Genomic DNA, 19,826 nt, shown 5'->3' with positions numbered 1-19,826 from the left:
ATGTGGGATCCTCCCAGACCGGGGCGCGAACCCGGTTCCCCTGCATCGGCAGACGGACGCGCAACCACTGCGCCACCAGGGAAGCCCAGAGGTGAGTTTTAAAGAGATCAAGGAAAGCCTCACTGAGAAGGTGACATTTGAGGAAAGACCTGAAGGAGGTGGAGAAGTGAACATTGTGGTTATCTGTAGGTAGTTTGGTCTCAGCAGAGGGAACATCAGGAGCAGAGGTCCTGAAGAAGGAGCACACTGATGTGACTAAGGAATAATGAGGTAAGGGTGGCTGGAGCAGAGTGATTCCGAAGTTGAAGAGGCAGACCGGTTGAAGAGATCGGGAGAGTAAGGTGGTAGATAGGGATGGATGGTCCTGGCCATCAGATGGTATGAAGCGTGGTAAGTCATTGTGGTACTTGGCTTTTGCTTTGCATAAGATTTTATGTTTTAAAAAGATAACCTGGGCTTCTATGTGGAGAATAGTTTTGTAAGGGTATGAGGGTAGGAGAGGTTATCCAGGGGAGAGAGGTAGTAGTGGAGGTGGTGAGAAGCAGTCAGATGCTGGTGTAGCATATTTTGAAGTTAGAGATGTGCCATTGGATTGGATGTGAGAAGTATCCAAGATATTTGACAGGAGCATCCAGAAGGATGGGGTTAATATCCGTTGAGATAGAGATCACCAGAGTGAACAGGAGAGAGAGATGATTCATTGCAAAACCATCAGGCTGCTTGAATAATTACTCAGAGCATATGGCAGTGTCTTTATTTTCATCTTTGTATGGAGAGAGAGCGTGATTTTTATGATAATGACTGTTCTTTCAGCTGTTTCTGTAAAGGAGCTTTAATTTTCAGTATGACTCTGACAAGAGGGCTTATTCAGAAAAAGGTTTACGAAATTGTAAAGTCCTGTATTTTCCATGGTTCAGGTGACAGTACCTTAGTCATCTTTCAGAATGAACAGTCTGGACTAGCTCTTTAGTTAGTGTTAAAACCTTACTAAAAAATACTTAAAATCTTTAGAATATGTATCTGTAATAGTGACGGTTGGTCAGAATTTGGGGGAAAAATATCTTCAGTTGATTTGGTTCATTTGATTTATTTTTTCCTCACAGGTAGGAATAAAATCCATATTTTTGCTTACTCTTTTAAATTTCAGGATCTAGTAAAGTGGAGAGAGACTGTGAAATTTTTTTTAGTCCCCCTCATGCCTTTGGGCAGCTCCTTTTCTGTCTCAAGAGATAACATTACCCAGTTTGAAGGATTTCAGGAGAAAGCTCAGTCATGGTTTTTCACTTTAATCCATTCTGGTGTGTCATGTACACTAACACAGCAGTTAAAGACCAGCTAGGAGAGGACAGAAGCGGGGAAGAGGGGGCATGGGGGATGGTGCATGGAGGATGCAAAACATGTAAAATAGTGAACTTCTGAATTAGGATGTTTTATAGGAAATTGTTTTACATTTTCCATTATATTATTCTTCATATTAAGCCAATGCTTATTTGCTGGCATTAGAACAGTAGCTTTCACACTTTGTCTAAACCATTCCTAACAGTTACCTTTTACATATTTTCGTGTGTATTTACACTGAAGTAAAAGTTTTACTAGATAATATTTACTTTTTAATTTTTTAATATATTTTTTTATTGAAGTATAATTGATAATGTTTACTTTTACTATGTGCAATACATACTGATGGTTTCTAATTTGATTCTGTTTTCTCTAAGAAAAATGATGGTTGAAACCCAGTAAGTTGACTTGTGGTTTGACAAATTCCTCATGAAGGAACCTGCTTTAAAGAAGAGAAAGAAAAAATATGTATTGTGAGGCTTCCCTGGTGGCACAGTGGTTGGGAATCCGCCTGCCAATGTACTAAACACGGGTTCGAGCCCTGGTCCGGGAGGATCCCGCATGCTGTAGAGCAACTGGGCCCGTGTGCCACTGCTGCTGAACCTGCGCTCTAGAGCCTTCGAGCCATAGCTCCTGAAGCCCTTGTGCATTGAGCCCATGCTCCGCAAGGGGAGAGGCCCCGCAATGAGAAGCCCGTGCACCATGACAAAGAGTAGCCCCCGCTCGCTGCAACTAGAGAAAGCCCGTGCCCAGCAACGAAGACCCAGTGCAGCCAAAAATAAATAAATAAATTTATTTTTAAAAATATGTATCACACAGTAATTATATTAAGAAAAAGCAATTTTGAGTAGAATGCTTCATGTAAAATGCAACATGCTTTCAATATTTTTCTTCCCCCATGCCCTCTTTTGTAAACATTTTTGTGAAATTACTTTAAAAAAAAATAATGTATTTATTTATTTATTTTTGGCTGCGTTGGGTCTTCATTGCTGGGCGCGGGCTTTCTCTAGTTGCGGCGAGTGGGGGCTACTCTTCGTGGTGGTGCGCGGGCTTCTCACTGCGGTGGCTTCTCTTGTTGTGGAGCATGGGCTCTAGGTGCTTGGGTTTCAGTAGTTGTGGCAGTCGGGCTCAGTAGTTGTGGCTCACGGGCTCTAGAGTGCAGGCTCAGTAGTTGTGGTGCACGGGCTTAGTTGCTCCATGGCATGTGGGGTCTTCCGAACCAGGGATTGAACCCGTGTCCCCGCATTGGCAGGTGGATTCTTAACCACTGCGCCACCAGGGAAGTCCCTAAAATTACTTTTTATTTGGGAAGAAAATGAGAGAATGGAGAGGAAGGAAGAAAGAATTTTATGTTTGCACACTTTTTCTTTTTTACTGTTTACACTTCATCTCTATCCAAGGCTGTATGTACAGGAGAACCTGTGATTAAAACATTGAAAAATACTACAATTTAAGTGGTATGGTTAGAGATGGGGAGTTGGTGAGGATAATTTATCCTCATGTGTTTTGGTAAAGATTCAAGTACTTTAGAAGCGTAATAAACCTACCCTATGCCAAATACTTGAGGAGACACAGCTATGTCTTTTAACAGTTTAAATGTCTAATAGGAAGATAATAGGTAAATAAATGAACAATAATGACATTTATTGAGCATTGCTATTTCCAAGCACATAATCAGGGAACCAAGACTTACCCTGCTAATGGTGGTGGAGTTTGTTTGAATCTAAGTGTGTTTTCCATGGAGCTTCCTGAAGTTAGGTGAGTTTTGACTTGGGCTTTAAAAGGAGGGGGAGGTATGGATTAATATGTAGAAAGCAAGGTGAATGGTTTGCACAGAGGAATGGAGATGGGGAAAACTAAATTGCATCCGGGGTATGGAAAATAAGTTAAAGCGTTGAGTTATCAAGAAGTACAGTATTGAGGGGGCTTCCCTGGTGGCGCAGTGGTTGTGCGCCCGCCTGCCGATGCAGGGGAACCGGGTTCGCGCCCCGGTCTGGGAGGATCCCACATGCCGCGGAGCGGCTGGGCCCGTGAGCCATGGCTGCTGGGCCTGCGCGTCCGGAGCCTGTGCTCCGCAACGGGAGAGGCCACAGCAGGGGGAGGCCCGCATACCACAAAAAAAAAAAAAAAAAAGAAGTACAGTATTGGGACTTCCCTGGTGGTGCAGTGGTTAGGACTCCGCCTGCCAGTGCAGGGGACACGGGTTCGAGCCCTGGTCCGGGAGGATCCCACATGCTGCAGAGCAACTAGGCCTGTGCGCCACAACTACTGAGCCTGTGCTCTAGAGCCCACGAGCCACAACTACTAAAGCCCGCGTGCCTAGAGCCCATGCTCCATGACAAGGGAAGCCACCGCAATGAGAAGCCCGTGCACCACAACAAAGAGTAACCCCCGCTCGCTGCAACTAGAGAAAGCCTGTGCGCAGCAATGAAGACCCAATGCAGCCAAAAATAAATAAATAAATAAATGAAATTTTTAAAAAAGAAAGAAGTACAGTATCAAGTAGTGGCTGTGGTTTAGTGATCTGAGGAGTGATATTGTGCAAATGGACCTTGAAGATTATTTTATTAAGGGTAATAGATGGATTGAAGCCTAGGCTTTGTTTTTCTTTTTTTTAAAGCAATCTACAGAACTTAGAGATTACTATCTACTGTACTGTACTCATTTGTGTGCATGTGTGTATGGTTCTGTGCAGTTTTATTACATGTGTACCTTTGTGTAACTACCACTAACTAAATTCAAGGCACAGAACTGTATTCCACCACAAAGTCCCTCTGCCTACCCCTTTATAGCCCTCCTAACCTGTCTACTCACATCCCTAATCCCTGACAACCACTAATCTGTTCTCTGTTGCTGTTATTTTTGTTATTTCAAGAGTGTTATATATTATATAAATGGAGTCATAAAATATGTAACTTTCTGAGATTGGGATCCTCCCAGACCGGGGCGCGAACCCGGTTCCCCTGCATCGGCAGGCGGACGCGCAACCACTGCGCCACCAGGGAAGCCCGAGATTGGCTTTTTTCATTCAGCATAGTGCCCTTGAGGTTCATCCAAGTAATTGTGCATATCAATAGTTTGTTCATTTTTATTGCTGAGTAATATTTGTCTTTGTGGACATACCATATGTTTAACCATTCACCTGTTAAAGAATATTTGGGTAGTTTCCAGTTTTTAGCTATTATGAATAAAGCTGCTGTGAATATTCATATACAAGTTTCTGTTCACACAGAAACTTGTATATGAATTTTTAATTTCTCTCAGAAAATTTTTAATTTTAATTTCTCTCAGATAAATACCCAGGCATACAAATGCTGAGTTGTACAAGTTCATTTTTAGTTTTAAGAGAAATGGCCAAACTATTTTCCAGAGTGGCTATACCATATTTTATATTTCTGCCTACATTGTATGAGTGATCCAGTTTAACCATATCCTCACCTATTTCTGGGTTCTCTGTTCTGTTTTGTGTGTGTGTGTGTGTGTGTGTGTGTGTGTGTGTGTGTCCCTCTGCCTATACCACACTCTCTTGATTACTGTAACTATATAATAAGTCTTTAAATTGGATGGTATGAATCCTTCAACTTTGTTCTTTTTTTTTTCAATTAATTTTATCTATTTTATTTTTGACTGCATTGGGTCTTCTTTCTGTCGCACAGGCTTCTCATTGTGGTGGCTTCTCTTGTTGTGGAGCAGGGGCTCTAGGCGCACAGGCTTCAGTAGTTGTGGTTCAAGGGCTCTAGAGTGCAGGCTCAGTAGTTGTGGCACACAAGCTTAGTTGCTCTGCGCCATGTGGGATCTTCCCGGAGCAGGGCTCAAACCAGTGTTCCCTGCATTGGCAGGCGGATTCTTAACCACTGCACCGCCAGGGAAGACCTGTTCATCTTCTTTACTATTGTGTTGATTATTCTAGGGCCTTCCCTTTTCCTATAAACTTTAGAGTAAGCTGTGTATGTGTACAGAATACTTCGCCAGGATTTTGAAAGGAATTGCCTTAAACCTATATGTAGTCAATTTGGGGAGTATTGACATCTTTACTGTGTTGATTTTTCGAATCCATGAACATGGTAAGTCTCCAGTTATTTAGGTCTTTTTTGTTTTCTTTGTTTGGTATTTTGTAATTTTCAGCATATAGATCCTGTTCATAATTTATTGGATTTATACCTAAATGTTTCATTTTGGGGGAGCAATTGTAAATGATATTGTGTTTTAAGATTTTGGTTTCCACTTGATTGTTGTTAGTATATAGAAATGCAGTTGGTTTTTGCGTGTTGATCTTTTATCTTGCAACCTTGCTAAACTCTTTTATTAGTTTTAGAAGCTTTTTCTTTTTTTATAGACGGTCATGACATCTACAAACAGGGACCGTTTTATTTCTTCTTTTCCAATCTGGATGCCTTTTCTTTTCCTTGCTTTATTGTGCTGTCTAGGACTTCCAGTGCTATGTTGAATAAAAGTGATAAGAATGAACATCTTTGCCTTTTTCGCAATCTTAGAGGGAAGGCAGTCTTTCACCAGTATGATGTTAGCTGTAAGGTTTTTTTTGTAAATGTTCTTTATGAGGTTGAAGAAGTTCGCCTCTATTCCTAGTTTGCTGAGAGCTTTTTTATCATGAATGGTGTTGAATTTTTATAAAGTGTTTTTGTGTCAGTGGATATGCTCATATGATTTTTCTTCTTTAGCCTGTTGATACAGTGTATTACATTGATTTTTTTTTTTAATTGTACCAGCCTTGCATACCTGGAATACATACTACTTGGTTGTGGTGTATTATCTATTGCTGGATTCAGTTGGCTAACATTTTGTCAAGGATTTTGCAGCTAAGTGCATGAGAGGTATTGGTCTGTAGTTATTTTGTTTTGTTTTGTTTTTTCTTGTGATGTCTTTGTTTTGTTTTGGTGTTGGTAATACTGGCTTCATGAAATGAGTTGGAAAGTGCTCCTGCTTCTTCCTTTTTTTCTAAATTGTTGAACTGTGAGCTAAAGTTGTTCCCTTTTTTAAAAAGAGCAGGATATGTCACTTAACATAAAACTAACCATTTTTTTAACATCTTTATTGGAGTATAATTGCTTTACAATGTTGTGTTAAAAACTAATCATTTTTTAAGTGTACAGTTCAGTGGTTTTTTAGTATATTCAGTGTTTTGCATCCATCATCATTGTCTAATTCCAGAGCATTTTCCTCACCCCAGAAAGAAATTGTACCCCTTAAGCAGTAACCTCCCATTCTCCTCTTCTCCTAGCCCCTGGTAACTACTAATCTGTTTTCTGTGTCTGTGGATTTGCCTGTTCTATGGACATTTCATATATATGGAGTCATACAATACATGGTTTTTTGTGATTGGTTTACTTCGCATAGTATGTTTTCAAGGTTCCTCCCTTGGCTCATGGCTCCATTACTTTTACCTCTGCTTTCATTGTCTCATCTTCTCTGACTCTGACCCTCCTTCGTCTCTTTTATAAAGTCCCTTGTAATTAAATTGGGCCCACCCATATAATCCAGGATCATCTTTCCATCCTTAATTTAATAACATGTGCCAAGTCTTTTTGCCATTTATTGTAACATTCACAGGTCTCAAGGATTAGGATGTGGTCACCTTGGGGGGCAGGTATTATTCTACCTACCACACAGATTTTAGAGCTTTTATTATTATTCCACTTCTCCCTGAAGCTCTGTTCTTTTTTTTCAGTCTCTTTTCTCTCTGCTGTTTAGATTGAGTAAAATTATTGATCTTATCCTCAAGTTCACTGAATTTATCCTGTTATCTCTTTTTCTATTGCGCTTCTCCAGCAGGTTTTATGTTTTGGAAATTATATGTTTTAGTTGTATAATTTCCAGTTAGTGCTTTTTTTTTTTTTAGTAACCTCTGTTTCCTTATTGAGGCTTTTCTATTTTTTTATTTTGTTTTAAGATAATTCTTAACTGTTTGTTGAAGCACTTTTATGATGGCTGCTTTAAAATTCTTGTCAGGGGGCTTCCCTGGTGGCGCAGTGGTTGAGAGTCTGCCTGCCGGTGCAGGGGACATGGGTTCGTGCCCCGGTCCAGGAGGATCCCACATGCCCTGGAGCGGCTGGGCCCATGAGCCATGGTCACTGAGCCTGTGTGTCCGGAGCCTGTGCTCCACAAAGGGAGAGGCCACAACAGTGAGAGGCCCGCGTACCACAAAAAATAAAAAATAAAAAATAAATAAAATAAAATTCTTGTCAGATAATTCCAACTAGTAATTCATTTTGGTGTTTGTATCAGTGAGATTGTCTTTTCTCATTCAAGTGTGTTTTTCCTGGTTCTTGGTGTGATGATGTGATTTTCTTTTTTTAAATTGTGTGATGGACATTTAGGATATTAATGTTAGGAGACTCCTGATCCTATTTAAAATTTCTATTTTAGTAGGCAGTTACTCTACTTACATTTAATGTGTAAGTCCTGGCCTACTTTTGTGAGCTATGTAATTCTTATGATAATTGAGTTTTCTGAGCTCTGGCAGTGCTGTTATCTTCTGCTTTATTCTTCTGGCACAGCAGGACTCCTATTTAATCTCTACAGGTGTTACCTGGGCTGACTGGTGGGTGTGGGTCTGGTTCCCCCCCCACCCCAATCTGTGGGCAGATTGGCTGGATGTTGCCCCAGGTGTGGGGCAGGGACCTAGTTGCCCCTTTGGTGAATCTGGCCTGCTGCTGTCTGGGTGTGGGGTGGAGACCCTGCTGATGCTGATGCTGTGGTGGGTTGGGTGGATTATCCTGGATAAGGATTGGGAAATCTGTCTTCTAGGTTGCTACTGAGCTTCCCCTTTCACAGTCCTTTGGCTAGAAAGGATTTTTCTCGTTTGTCTGTTCGTCTATCCCCATTGATTCCAGGAAGCAGGCTGTTCTGGTGCCCACTCATGGATATGTGCGAGATAAAAGAAAAACCCAGGGAGCTTACAGTAGTGCTTTTCCTCACATCCTGAGGGTCCTAGCCAGTCCATCTGCTTCTTTCCACCTTTCAGATTGTCTGTTTCAGATTGTCTTTATGATTGTTGAATTATTTCTAAGGTATTTAGTAGAGAAGAGCAGGGAAATGTGAGCCTACACCATCATATTCTAGAACTTCTGGAACTCTAGCAATGTGTGTGTGTGTGTGTGTGTGTGTGTGTGTGTGTGTGTGTGTGTGTGTGTGTGTGTGTGTGCTGGTGTTTATTGACAATTCTGTGAAATGGTCAAGGCTTTTGCTTTTATTGACACCCTACTTTTTAGAGTGTTTTCTCTGCATTTTTTGTTGAGTGTAAGAATAAGTTAAGAATTATCCCCTTGTCTAAATTGTGTAGGAATTAAAAATGTCTTGTTTTTATCTACCCCTCTACATATTTACTCATTTATATATTTATCTTTAGGGAGTGGAGCTACGGCTGTGGTCCAAGCAGCATATTGTGCCCCTAAAAAGGAGAAAGTGGCGATCAAACGGATAAACCTTGAGAAATGTCAAACTAGCATGGATGAACTCCTGGTATGCACTTCTCATATTTCTTGTATATTCATGTTAGAGTGGGAAATAACTTTAAGTTTTTTGTTTTTTATTTTTTAAAAAGGTTTGTGATTTCTTCATTAATAAGTAATGCTTATTGTAAAATTTATAAAATCCAGGTAAGTAGAAAAAAATTATAGTCTTCTCATTCTGAGATTGACACTTGCTGTATGTGCACATTTAAACATCTTTGTATTTTCATAATAATGTAACCATATACTTGTTCTTTTCAATTAAAAATGTATCATAAAATTCTTTCTATGTCTATAAATATGAATTAATGTAGCTTTCAATATGTATGTAGTGTTCTGTTGAATACTTTATCTAACCTGTTCTCTAGTATTGGATGATTTTTGTTTCCTCTTTGTTGTTATAAACAATGCTTGCTTACTTCTTACTTTCCTTAAAATAGTATCATGCAATTGTGATTTCTGGGTCAAATGAAGTATCCTTTAAAAGGCTTTAGCCTTCTAGGAACATGGTAGCAACCTGCATTCTGACCATTGTTGCAGGATGAGAGGTAGAATGACCCCCCAGCAGCATTGGCTTCTCCAAGGGCTAGGGTCAGGGAGCAGAAAGGGTATCTCAAGAATCCACAGCTGCATGAGATGTTCTGTGGCATTAAAAGCTAGTCACACAGGGATTGTTTTGTACTTTTATGGTCCATGACACCTAGAGTAGTTTTTAAGTGTATAGTAAGTACTCAGCAAGGGAAATGAAATAGTTTTTCCAAATCATTTAATTTTTTAAATCCTCAGTTTCTTTGGTTTAAATTGGAAATAATATCTGCTTCTGCTTTGTGTACCTCATGAGGTTTTTCTTTCTTTTTTTTTTTAAATTTATTTATTTATTTATGGCTGCGTTGGGTCTTCGTTGCCGCGCATGGGCTTTCTCTAGTTGCGGTGAGCGGAGGGCTACTCTTAGTTGTGGTGCACGGGCTTCTCATTGCGGTGGCTTCTCTTGTTGCAGAGCACAGGCTCTAGGCACGCAGGCTCTAGAGTGCAGGCTCAGTAGTTGTGGCGCACGGGCTTAGTTGCTCTGTGGCGTATGGGATATTACCGGACCAGGGATCGAACCCGTGTCCCCTGCATTGGCAGGCGAATTCTTAACCACTGCGCCACCAGGGAAGTCCCTTATGAGGTTTTTCTTGAAGACTGAATGATACAGTACTTGAAAACCATAAGCTGCCACACAAATATGAACTAATATTGTTATATTGTTAAGTAATTTCTCTAAGATCATGTACAGCTAATAGTAGAAAGGACAGGAGCTAAGACTGGTATGATCTATCAGTCCTAGATTGGGTTTAATTTCTGGTGTAGTCTGTAGTGAGTATTTAGGGAATAATTGGAATAAAGAAAAAGAGATAATAGAATTATATATTGAACTTTCAGCAGATGAGACAAATGTATTTCTTCTGGAGTTGATAATGCATAAGCAGAAGCTGAAGAGTTGGGTTACTGGAGTGATCTAGAGCTGTCTTTGGTGAGAGAACACACACTTGGAAGGAGATGCTGATTGAAATGCCATGTGATGAACTTGGATTTACAGATGCCAGCAATACCTTAGAGCACCATTTGGGCATTTGAACTGCAGTGATCATAAAATAAGTCTAAATTGTAAACTAATTCTTATTGTTAAAGAAAAACAATATTAAAAAAAAATTTTTTTTTCACATCTTTATTGGAGTATAATTGCTTTACAGTGTTGTGTTTGTTTCTGCTGTACAACAAATTGAATCAGCTATACATATACATACATCCCCATATCCCCTCCCTCTTTAGCATCCCTCCCAGCCTCCCTATCCCACCCCTCTAGGTGGTCACAAAGCACCGAGCTGATCTCCCTGTGCTATGCAGCAGTTTCCCACTAGCAATCCATTTTACATTTGGTAGTGTATATATGTCAGTGCTACTTCTCACTTCATCCCAGCTTCCCCTTCCCCCCGTGTCCTCAAGGTCATTCTCTATGTCTGTGTCTTTATTCCTGCCCTGCCACTAGGTTCATTAGTACTGCTTTTTTAGATTCCATATATATGCGTTAGCATACGGTATTTGGAAAAACAATATTTTTAACCCATATATTAACACTGGAATTTGAAAAGCCCAATATGAATTCCTGTCATTTGCCAGTTATTTTACATAATCTATAAGGGTAGTGTAAAGATGAATGAAAGTCTTATTATTTATTACTTTATGACTAAAGAAACTGAGGCTCAAAGTTTAAATAACTTGACTACTAAGCACATATGATGATAATAACAAACATCTTTTCAGTACTAGGCACTAGTGTACTTTAACCTCATAAACATCTCTGAGATAGGTAGAAGCTCCACTTTATAGATGAGGGAAGTAAATCATGATAAGTAACAGAGTCTGGATTAAAAATCAGGTTTTTCTGATCCAAGTCTATTATTTTCTGCTTCATGTAATACTAACTAAATAATTATAATCTTAGTTCAAAAGTAGAAAGAACAGCTCTTCTCAAATATTGTTTGACATTCTTGAAAGTAATATTTGTATTATTACACTAGGGCCTTACTTTTAGAGGACTGCAAATTTGATATAGCTTAGTAAGAGGAAAAAAACCTCGTTAGACCTCCATAAAAATTGGCCACATATTTCATTAATCTTTACATTGCAAACGCAGTATTTATATATTCAGCAAATAAGTAAAGGTGGGGGAAAGTGATTTAAAGCAAGTTAAAAATAATTGGCTTTCTTGGTGGGTATGCAGGTAAGATTCCACTAACCCTGAAGAAATATCAGAAATATAAAGAATACCCGATTTATTTGTGGTGTTTTGTGGTGGTGTTGAGACTTGAGATCTGAGTGCCAAGGGCTCTGTATCGAAAAGATATGAAGCCCTTTAATTTATCTTAAAAAAAACTATTAGCTCAACACACTAAACTTTTGATGTTGTGATTTTAAAATTTATTTTCAAAACTGTCTTTATTATAATGCAGAAAGGATGCTCTGGGTTCTCCAGAGAGTACTGATGTAAACCAATTACAGGTGTGTAATGTGTGTGACAGTTATTAGTGAGGACGCAGTATATTGCTCCTTTCTCTTGTCAAAATGTTTTCTTGTCTGACAGCCTTTGCTAAGTGTGATCACAAAATCAGCTGTCAAATCTTACTACATTTATTTTCTCCAGAGATTTTACTCACAGACTTTTCTCTGAGAAAGGCAACTGTGTAATATATTGAGATTTTTCTCTCCTCTGGTAGATGCTAGGACTAGATTCATTGAACAAACATCTGAGGGGACCATTAAGAGGCTTAAAATGTCTTTTCTTCTGCCAAGAGGCTTACAATCTAGTTGAAGAGTTAAGGCTCTTGCCTGCTGTACAAGGCAGAGTGTGACAAATGCCTAGGAAAGGTATAAGTACTGTGTTGAAATAAGAGGAAGAAGGGAGCTACCAGTTATGAAAGTGGAGGCCTTTGTGGAGATGTTTGTGTCCTGGGCCACCTGGTCTGGGAAGACTTTGAAGAGGCAGAGATGGAGACCCTGCCGGGCAGGGGGTCTTAAGATCAGCAAAGAATAGCATATTATATATTAACATTTTTAATATATATGATATTATATATTAATATAACGGAAACAACATTTTTATAAAACAATTCTTAATTATATTATGTGGAATGCACTCTGATTTTCTATCCTATTTTTGTTTGTCTGGTTTTTTTTTTTAATGTGATCTACTAAATTTATTTCATGACCCGTATGAGTTGCAACCCATAGGTTGAAGAACACAAAGAGATATTGAGACTAAATTCAGGCATTGACAGTGATAATGGAAAGGAAGACACAAATTCCCTAGACATTTTATAGATGGAAAAATTGTTAGTACTAGAATGAGCACTCCATGAGGGCAGGGACTGGACTGTTCACTCTGAATGAGTGAATGAATAAATTAACATTACTTGGGGACTGACTGAATAGTGTGAAGTGGAGGAAAACCACCTACGTTAGAGTAATCAGAAAACCAGGGAGTAAATAGTAGAAATCAAGATGAGTGAGTTTCAAGAAGGAATGAACAGTCATCATTAAAACATGGCTTCAGGTGGAGAACTGAAAATTCCAGACAAAAGATCTGGTATTAGCAGACAATAAAGGACTTTCAAGAAAGCATTTTCATGAGTAGGGGTGGAATCACTTATGAGTGTTGAGGAAGCTGCTGGGAAATTTGAGTCAGAATGAATATACCACTCTTGCAGTGCACTTAATATGTATATTTTTTCTTTTTGAAATGAAAGGGAAAAGGATAACTCCAAGGGGAATTAAGAGGAATAGAAGAGAAGAAAAGGAATATTTAAGGCCCTTTTTATCTTTAAAATTTATGGCTCTCCTGATAGCCTCTTTTTTTCTGTTGTGGTTGTTTTTTGTTTGTTTGTTTTTATTAATTTTTTTTAGTTGTAGTTGATTTACAGTGTTTCAGGTGTACAACAAAGTGATTGAGTTATACATACATATATGTATGTATATGTATACTTTTTCAGATTCTTTTCCATTATGGGTTATTACAGGATATTGAATATAGGTCCCTGTGCTATACAGTAGGTCTTTATTGTTTGTCTGTTTTATATATGGTAGTGTGTATCTGTTGGTCTCAAATTCCCAATTTATCCCCCCCGCCCCCCCCCCGCCATAGTCTCCTTTTAGAAAACCCTTTGTAGTACTCTTTTTTCCAAGATTAAGCTCAAAACCTTTTGCTTAACATTTAAGACCTTGGACCATTTGACCCCAGCTCTTTGCATTGTCACTCCCCTATGTGATTTCTGTCTCTTTCACCTCTCCTGTCCAGTTAGTCACCAAGTCCTATTGTTTATACCTCTTTAGTATCATCTCTTGACTCTTCCCTTTCTTTTCATTCATATTACCACTTATTATTTTAAACTTTTTATTTTGTGATAGTCTTAACCTTACAGAAGAGCTGCTAAAGCAGTACAGAAAGTTCCCATATGCTGTTCACCCAACATCTCCTAAGAGTAACATAACCATAGTACAGTAATCTAAACTGAGAAATTAGCTGTTTATCGTTTTTCAGGCCATTATCATCTCACCCAGCTCATGGCAACAACCTTGAACAGAGTCTTTCCCTTTAGTCTTGCCTTCTCTCTTTTATTTTCTACATTACAGCCAGAGTGATTTTTATGAAAAGATAAATATAGTTAAACCTTTGATGCCTTTCCATTGCTGTTAGGATGAAGCCTAAATTATTGAACACAGTTACAAGGTCCTTTATGATACGGTCCCAGGTAATTAAACAATCAAAACCCCTAAAAACATATTTATCTTTCCTATTTCAATGTCAGTGTAGTAAAACTTCTTATAGGAAGCTTTCCCTGATTGCCACTCCTAATTTTTGGTAATTCACCTCTCCGATGAAATCATGTAGTATTTAGTACTTGTCCTATCAGACTTTATTCATCTGTGTTATAAATTAGTATTTGTCTAACTTCTTCACCAGACTGTAAGTTTCATGAGGGTTCACCATTGTGGTTAAGCACCTGGGACTGTGCCTGGCACAGAGTAGGCACTTGGTAAATTTCTGTTGAAAGCATGAACTGCTTAACCTTAGACAGGTTTACTCCTGTGTCCTAAAATCTGTCTTGCTTATTTCATCCTTTTTTTTGTAATTTTATGTGCTTTGCACCTTATACTGCTATAACAGCCCACATCCTGCAGAACTAAACGTAGTTCCCACCTTCTCTGTGAAGACTTCTTGCCTGCCTTAACTGTTCTTTCCTCTGGATTCTTGTAACATTTACTATCTTTACTGCTCATTTGGCACGTATATGCTGTTCTTTATATTCCCTCTTATATGTACATATCTTATCTCTTCAAATCCTGTATAACTATGTCAATATGCAGGTGTTTACTTTAGTTCTTCCTCCTTATCCTTCATATTTACTTACCTTTTAGTATGGAAGACTGTGCTAGTAACTTAGTGGGTAGCAAAAATACACACAACAAAGTCCTTGCCGTAAAAGAATTTACATTCAAGTAGAGAAAATGAGAGTGGAAAAACTAGTGTTTATTGAACACTTCTTATGAATCAGGGATTATGGGCAACTTTTACACAATTGATCTTACTGAACAAATACCAAGGGCATAGGGCAAGTATTAATACATCAGTAAGTAAAAAGCTATATAAAGTGCTATAGGATTTTATTCATTCAGCAAATATTTATTGAGGGTATACTGTGTGCCAGGCACAATAAGTGCCAGTATACAGAGTCTGACCTCTCATTGAGCTACAGTTTTGTGAGGGATGCAGAAAAATAAATAGGCAATTACAATATAGTATGATAATTCCCACCATGTGTAGGAGTCCACTTTTAAGTACTTGCCTTCTTGGAGTTGTCAGTCTAGCAGGAAAGGACAGACAAATAAGCATCCAATGTATTATCCAGTACATATGTGCTGTGATGTAAGGAGATACACACAGAGCTTGGAAGCCAAGAGAAGGGACACCTAACTAACTCAACCTGGGAAGTTGGGAGGAAGTGGTATTTTGGCTGAGATCAGAAGGAAGAATTGGTGTTTTCAGCTAGGTGAAAATGAGGGAAGTGTATTTGAGGCAGAGGGAACAACAGGGTTAAATGTCCATGGTTAGAAGAAGCATGGCTCACTTGAAGTTACTATGGCTGGATCATAGGACTGGGGTATGTTGGGGGTAGGATCAGTGAAGGCAGTAGGAATGATGGAGAGGTAAACCGGGCCCTGATCACACAGGGCTTTTATAAGGCATTTTATCACACCAAATCTAATTTAAATTCATTAAATTCGAATGAGATAGTATAAGCTGAGACTTTGGGCTCAGGTGTCTACTTTGGATTTAGTTTATGGCCTCTTTAAAGTGAGAACTGTTAATCATTTCACAAAAATGAGATGAAACAATGTTTTGGAGAAAAAAGACAGACAAACAAACCACCCTTTGTTTATTAGTATTGATAATTATCCTCTGTGACTGTAAAACCTGATTTCCCAAGATGGTTCTCTAAGGGCACCTGGAAGTAAAAATATGTGTCCCATTGGAGGCCTCTATGGTGCTGTGGCAGGGTGTGATAAATAGTGCATGTTTCTGGTTTCAGAGATCGCTAGTTTAACGAGTGAAAGGAGTAAGATTCAGAATGGACTGAGGGAAACCAAGCGGTTTTTTTGGTTTAACCATTCTTTTTATTTATTTATTTATTTATTTTTATTTTTGGCTCCATTGGGTCTTCGTTGCTGCCCGCAGGCTTTCTCTAGTTGGGGCTACTCTTTGTTGCGGTGCGTGGCCTTCTCATTGCGGTGGCTTCTCTTGTTGCAGAGCACGGGCTCTAGGCGCGTGGGCTTCAGTAGTTGTGGCTCGCGGGCTGTAGAGCGCAGCCTCAGTAGTTGTGGCGCATAGGCTTAGTTGCTCCGCGGCATGTGGGAATCTTCCCAGACCAGGGATAGAACCTGTGTCCCCTGCATTGGCAGGCGGATTCTTAACCACTGCACCACCAGGGAAATCCCTGGTTTAACCATTCTTGCAGAGGTCAGGCATGAAAATCCCAGAAAGGTTGTGACATAGTCTTTGGAATTCCCAGATCTGGATTCAGTAACTTCTAGTGTTGTTTTAGGCTTGCATATAATGAATTACCATGTTTTCTCTTCTTTGTAGAAAGAAATTCAAGCCATGAGTCAGTGCCATCATCCTAATATTGTGTCTTACTACACGTCTTTTGTGGTAAAAGATGAGCTGTGGCTAGTCATGAAGCTGCTAAGTGGAGGTGAGTAGAGTACAATTAAATTTCGACTTCCATGGTTTGGAAAATTTATACAAATGTTTTTCTTGTTTTGGTTTTCACGGACATTTACATTTGAGGAGATACTGAGAATAAAGTATCTAATGATAATAGTGTACAAGCTGAGACAAGTTTCACATGTTGCATTTGTTTGTCATGCCTCTTCAATTACTCTTAATCTAGGATGGTTCCCTCCTACTTCCTCTCTTCCATGAGGCAGACTTACTGAAGGGTCTGGTCTGAAGGGTCTATCTTGTCCCACATTCTGAATTTTTTTTTTAACATCTTTATTGGAGTATAATTGCTTTACATTGTTGTGTTAGTTGCTGCTGTATAACAAAGTGAAGCAGCTATACGTATACATATATCCCCATATCCCCTCCCTCTTGTGTCTCCCTCCCACACTCCTTATCCCACCCCTCTAGGTGGTCACAAAGCACCGAGCTGATCTCCCTGTGCTATGTGGCTGCTTCTCACTAGCTATCTGTTTTACATTTGGTAGTGTATTTATGTCAATGCCACTCTCTCACTTCATCCCAGCTTACCTTTCCCCCTCCCCTTGTCCTTAAGTCCATTCTCTGTGTCTGTGTCTTTATTCCTGTTCTGACCCTAGGTTCTTCAGAACGAGTTGTTCTTACTTAGATTCCATATATATGTGTTAGCATACGGTATTTGTTTTTCTCTTTCTGACTTACTTCACTCTGTGTGACAGATTCTAGGTCCATCCACCGCACTACAAATAACTCAATTTCATTTCTTTTTATGGCTGGGTAATATGCCATTATATATATGTGCCACATATTCTTTATCCATTCATCTGTCGATGGACACTTAGGTTGCTTCCATGTCCTGGCTAGTGTAAATAGTGCTGCCATGAACATTGTGGTACATGATTCTTTTTGAGTTATGGTTTTCTCAGCGTATATGCCCAGTAGTGGGATTGCTGGGTCATATGGTAGTTCTGTTTTTATATTTTGGAGATTAATCCTTTGTCAGTTACTTCATTTGCAAATATTTTCTCCCATTCTGAGGGTTGTCTTTTTGTCTTGTTTATGTTTTCCTTTGCTATGCAAAAGCTTTTAAGTTTCATTAAGTCCCATTTGTTTATTTTTGTTTTATTTCCATTTCTCTAGGAGATGGGTCAAAAAGGATCTTTCTGTGATTTATGTCATAGAGTGTTCTGCCTATGTTTTCCTCTAAGAGTTTTATAGTGTCTGACCTTACATTTAGGTCTTTAATCCATTTTGAGTTTATTTTTGTGTATGGTGTTAAGGAGCATTATAATTTCATTGTTTTACATGAAGCCATCCTGTTTTCCCAGCACCACTTACTGAAGAGGCTGTCTTTTCTCCATTGTATATTTTTGCCTCCTTTATCAAAGATAAGGTGACCGTATGTGCGTGGATTTATCTCTGGGCTTTCTATCCTGTCCCACTGATCCATATTTCTGTTTTTGTGCCAGCACCATACTGTCTTGACTACTGTAGCTTTATAATATAGTCTGAAGTCAGGAAGCCTGATTCCTCCAGCTCTGTTTTTCTTTCTCAGGATTGCTTTAGCTATTTGGGGTCTTTTGTGTTTCCCTACAAATTGTGAAATTTTTTATTCTAGTTCTGTGAAAACTGCCATTGGTAGTTTGATAGGGATTGTATTGAACCTGTAGATTGCTTTGGGTAGTGTAGTCATTTTCACAATGTTGATTCTTCCAATCCAAGAACATGGTGTATTTCTCCATCTGTTTGTACCATCTTTAACTTCTTTCATCAGTGTCTTATAGTTTTCTGCATACAGGTCTTTTGTCTCCTTAGGTAGGTTTATTCCTGGGTATTTTATTCTTTTTGTTTCAGTGGTAAATGGGAGTGTTTCCTTAATTTCCCTTGCAGATTTTTCATCATTAGTGTATAGGAATGCAAGAGATTTCTGTGCATTAATTTTGTATCCTGCTACTTTACTAAATTCATTGATAAGCTCTAGTAGTTTTCTGGTAGCAGCTTTAGGATTCTCTATGTACAGTATCATGTCATCTGCAAACAGTGACAGTTTTACTTCTTCTTTCCGATTTGGGTTCCTTTTATTTCTTTTTCTTCTCTGACTGCTGTGGCTAAAACTTCCAAAACTATGTTGAATAATAGTGGTGAGAGTGGGCAACCTTGTCTTGTTCCTGATCTATGTGGAAATGGTTTCAGTTTTTCACCTTTGAGAACGATGTTCACTGTGGGTTTGTCATATATGGCCTTTATTATGTTGAGGTAAATTCCCTCTATGCCTACTTTCTGGAGGGTTTTTATCACAAATGTGTGTTGAGTTTTGTCGAAAGCTTTTTTCTGCATCTATTGAGATTATCATATGGTTTTTATCCTTCAGTTTGTTAATATGGTGTATCACATTGATTGATTTGCGTATATTGAAGAATCCTTGCATTCCTGGGATAAACCCCACTTGATCATGGTGTATGATCCTTTTAATGTGCTGTTGGATTCTGTTTGCTAGTATTTTGTTGAGGATTTTTACAACTATGTTCATCAGTGATATTGGCCTATGGTTTTCTTTTTTTGTGACATCTTTGTCTGGTTTTGGTATCAGGGTGATGGTTGAATGAGTTTGGGAGTGTTCCTCCCTGTGCTATATTTTGGAAGACTTTGAGAAGGATAAGTGTTAGCTCTTCTCTAAATGTTTGATAGAATTCGCCTGTGAAGCCATCTGGTCCTGGGCTTTTGTTTGTTATACGGGTCTTGTTTTTGTATCCATTCAGCCAGTCTGTGTCTTTTGGTTGGAGCATTTAATCCATTTATATTTAAGGTAATTTTCGATTTGTATGTTCCTATTACCATTTTCTTAATTGTTTTGGGTTTGTTACAGTAGGTCTTTTCCTTCTCTTGTGTTTCCTGCCTAGAGAAGTTCCTTTAGCATTTGTTGTAAAGCAGGTTTGGTGGTGCTGAATTCTCTTAGCTTTTGCTTGTCTGTAAAGGTTTTAATTTCTCCATTGAATCTGATTGAGATCCTTGCTGGATAGAATAATCTTGGTTGTAAGTTTTTCCTTTCATCACTTTAAATATATCCTGCCACTCCCTTCTGGCTTGCAGAGTTTGTGCTGAAAGATCAGCTGTTAATCTTATGAGGATTCCCTTGTATGTTATTTGTTGCTTTTCCCTTGCTGCTTCAATATTTTTTCTTTGTATTTAATTTAATTTTTTTTTTTTTTTTTTGTGGTACG

General features: G+C 38.8%; 1 protein-coding gene across 1 annotated transcript in view; it reads left to right on the top strand.

The window, feature by feature from the left end:
* The window catches only part of OXSR1 (oxidative stress responsive kinase 1), a 109,879-nt gene that overhangs the window by 7,825 nt on the left and 82,228 nt on the right, over nt 1-19,826 (top strand). Inside the window, exons 2-3 of the mRNA XM_024132256.3 lie at nt 8,705-8,817; nt 16,489-16,597. Of these exons, the coding sequence (XP_023988024.1) occupies nt 8,705-8,817; nt 16,489-16,597 (222 nt within the window). The remainder of the gene's footprint in view (nt 1-8,704; nt 8,818-16,488; nt 16,598-19,826) is intronic.

Source organism: Physeter macrocephalus, chromosome 18, assembly GCF_002837175.3.
Source record: "Physeter macrocephalus isolate SW-GA chromosome 18, ASM283717v5, whole genome shotgun sequence".
NCBI classification, from domain to species: domain Eukaryota; kingdom Metazoa; phylum Chordata; class Mammalia; order Artiodactyla; family Physeteridae; genus Physeter; species Physeter macrocephalus.
The sequence above is the reverse complement of the archived record's forward strand: the minus strand, read 5'-3'. Positions and strand labels throughout refer to the sequence as shown.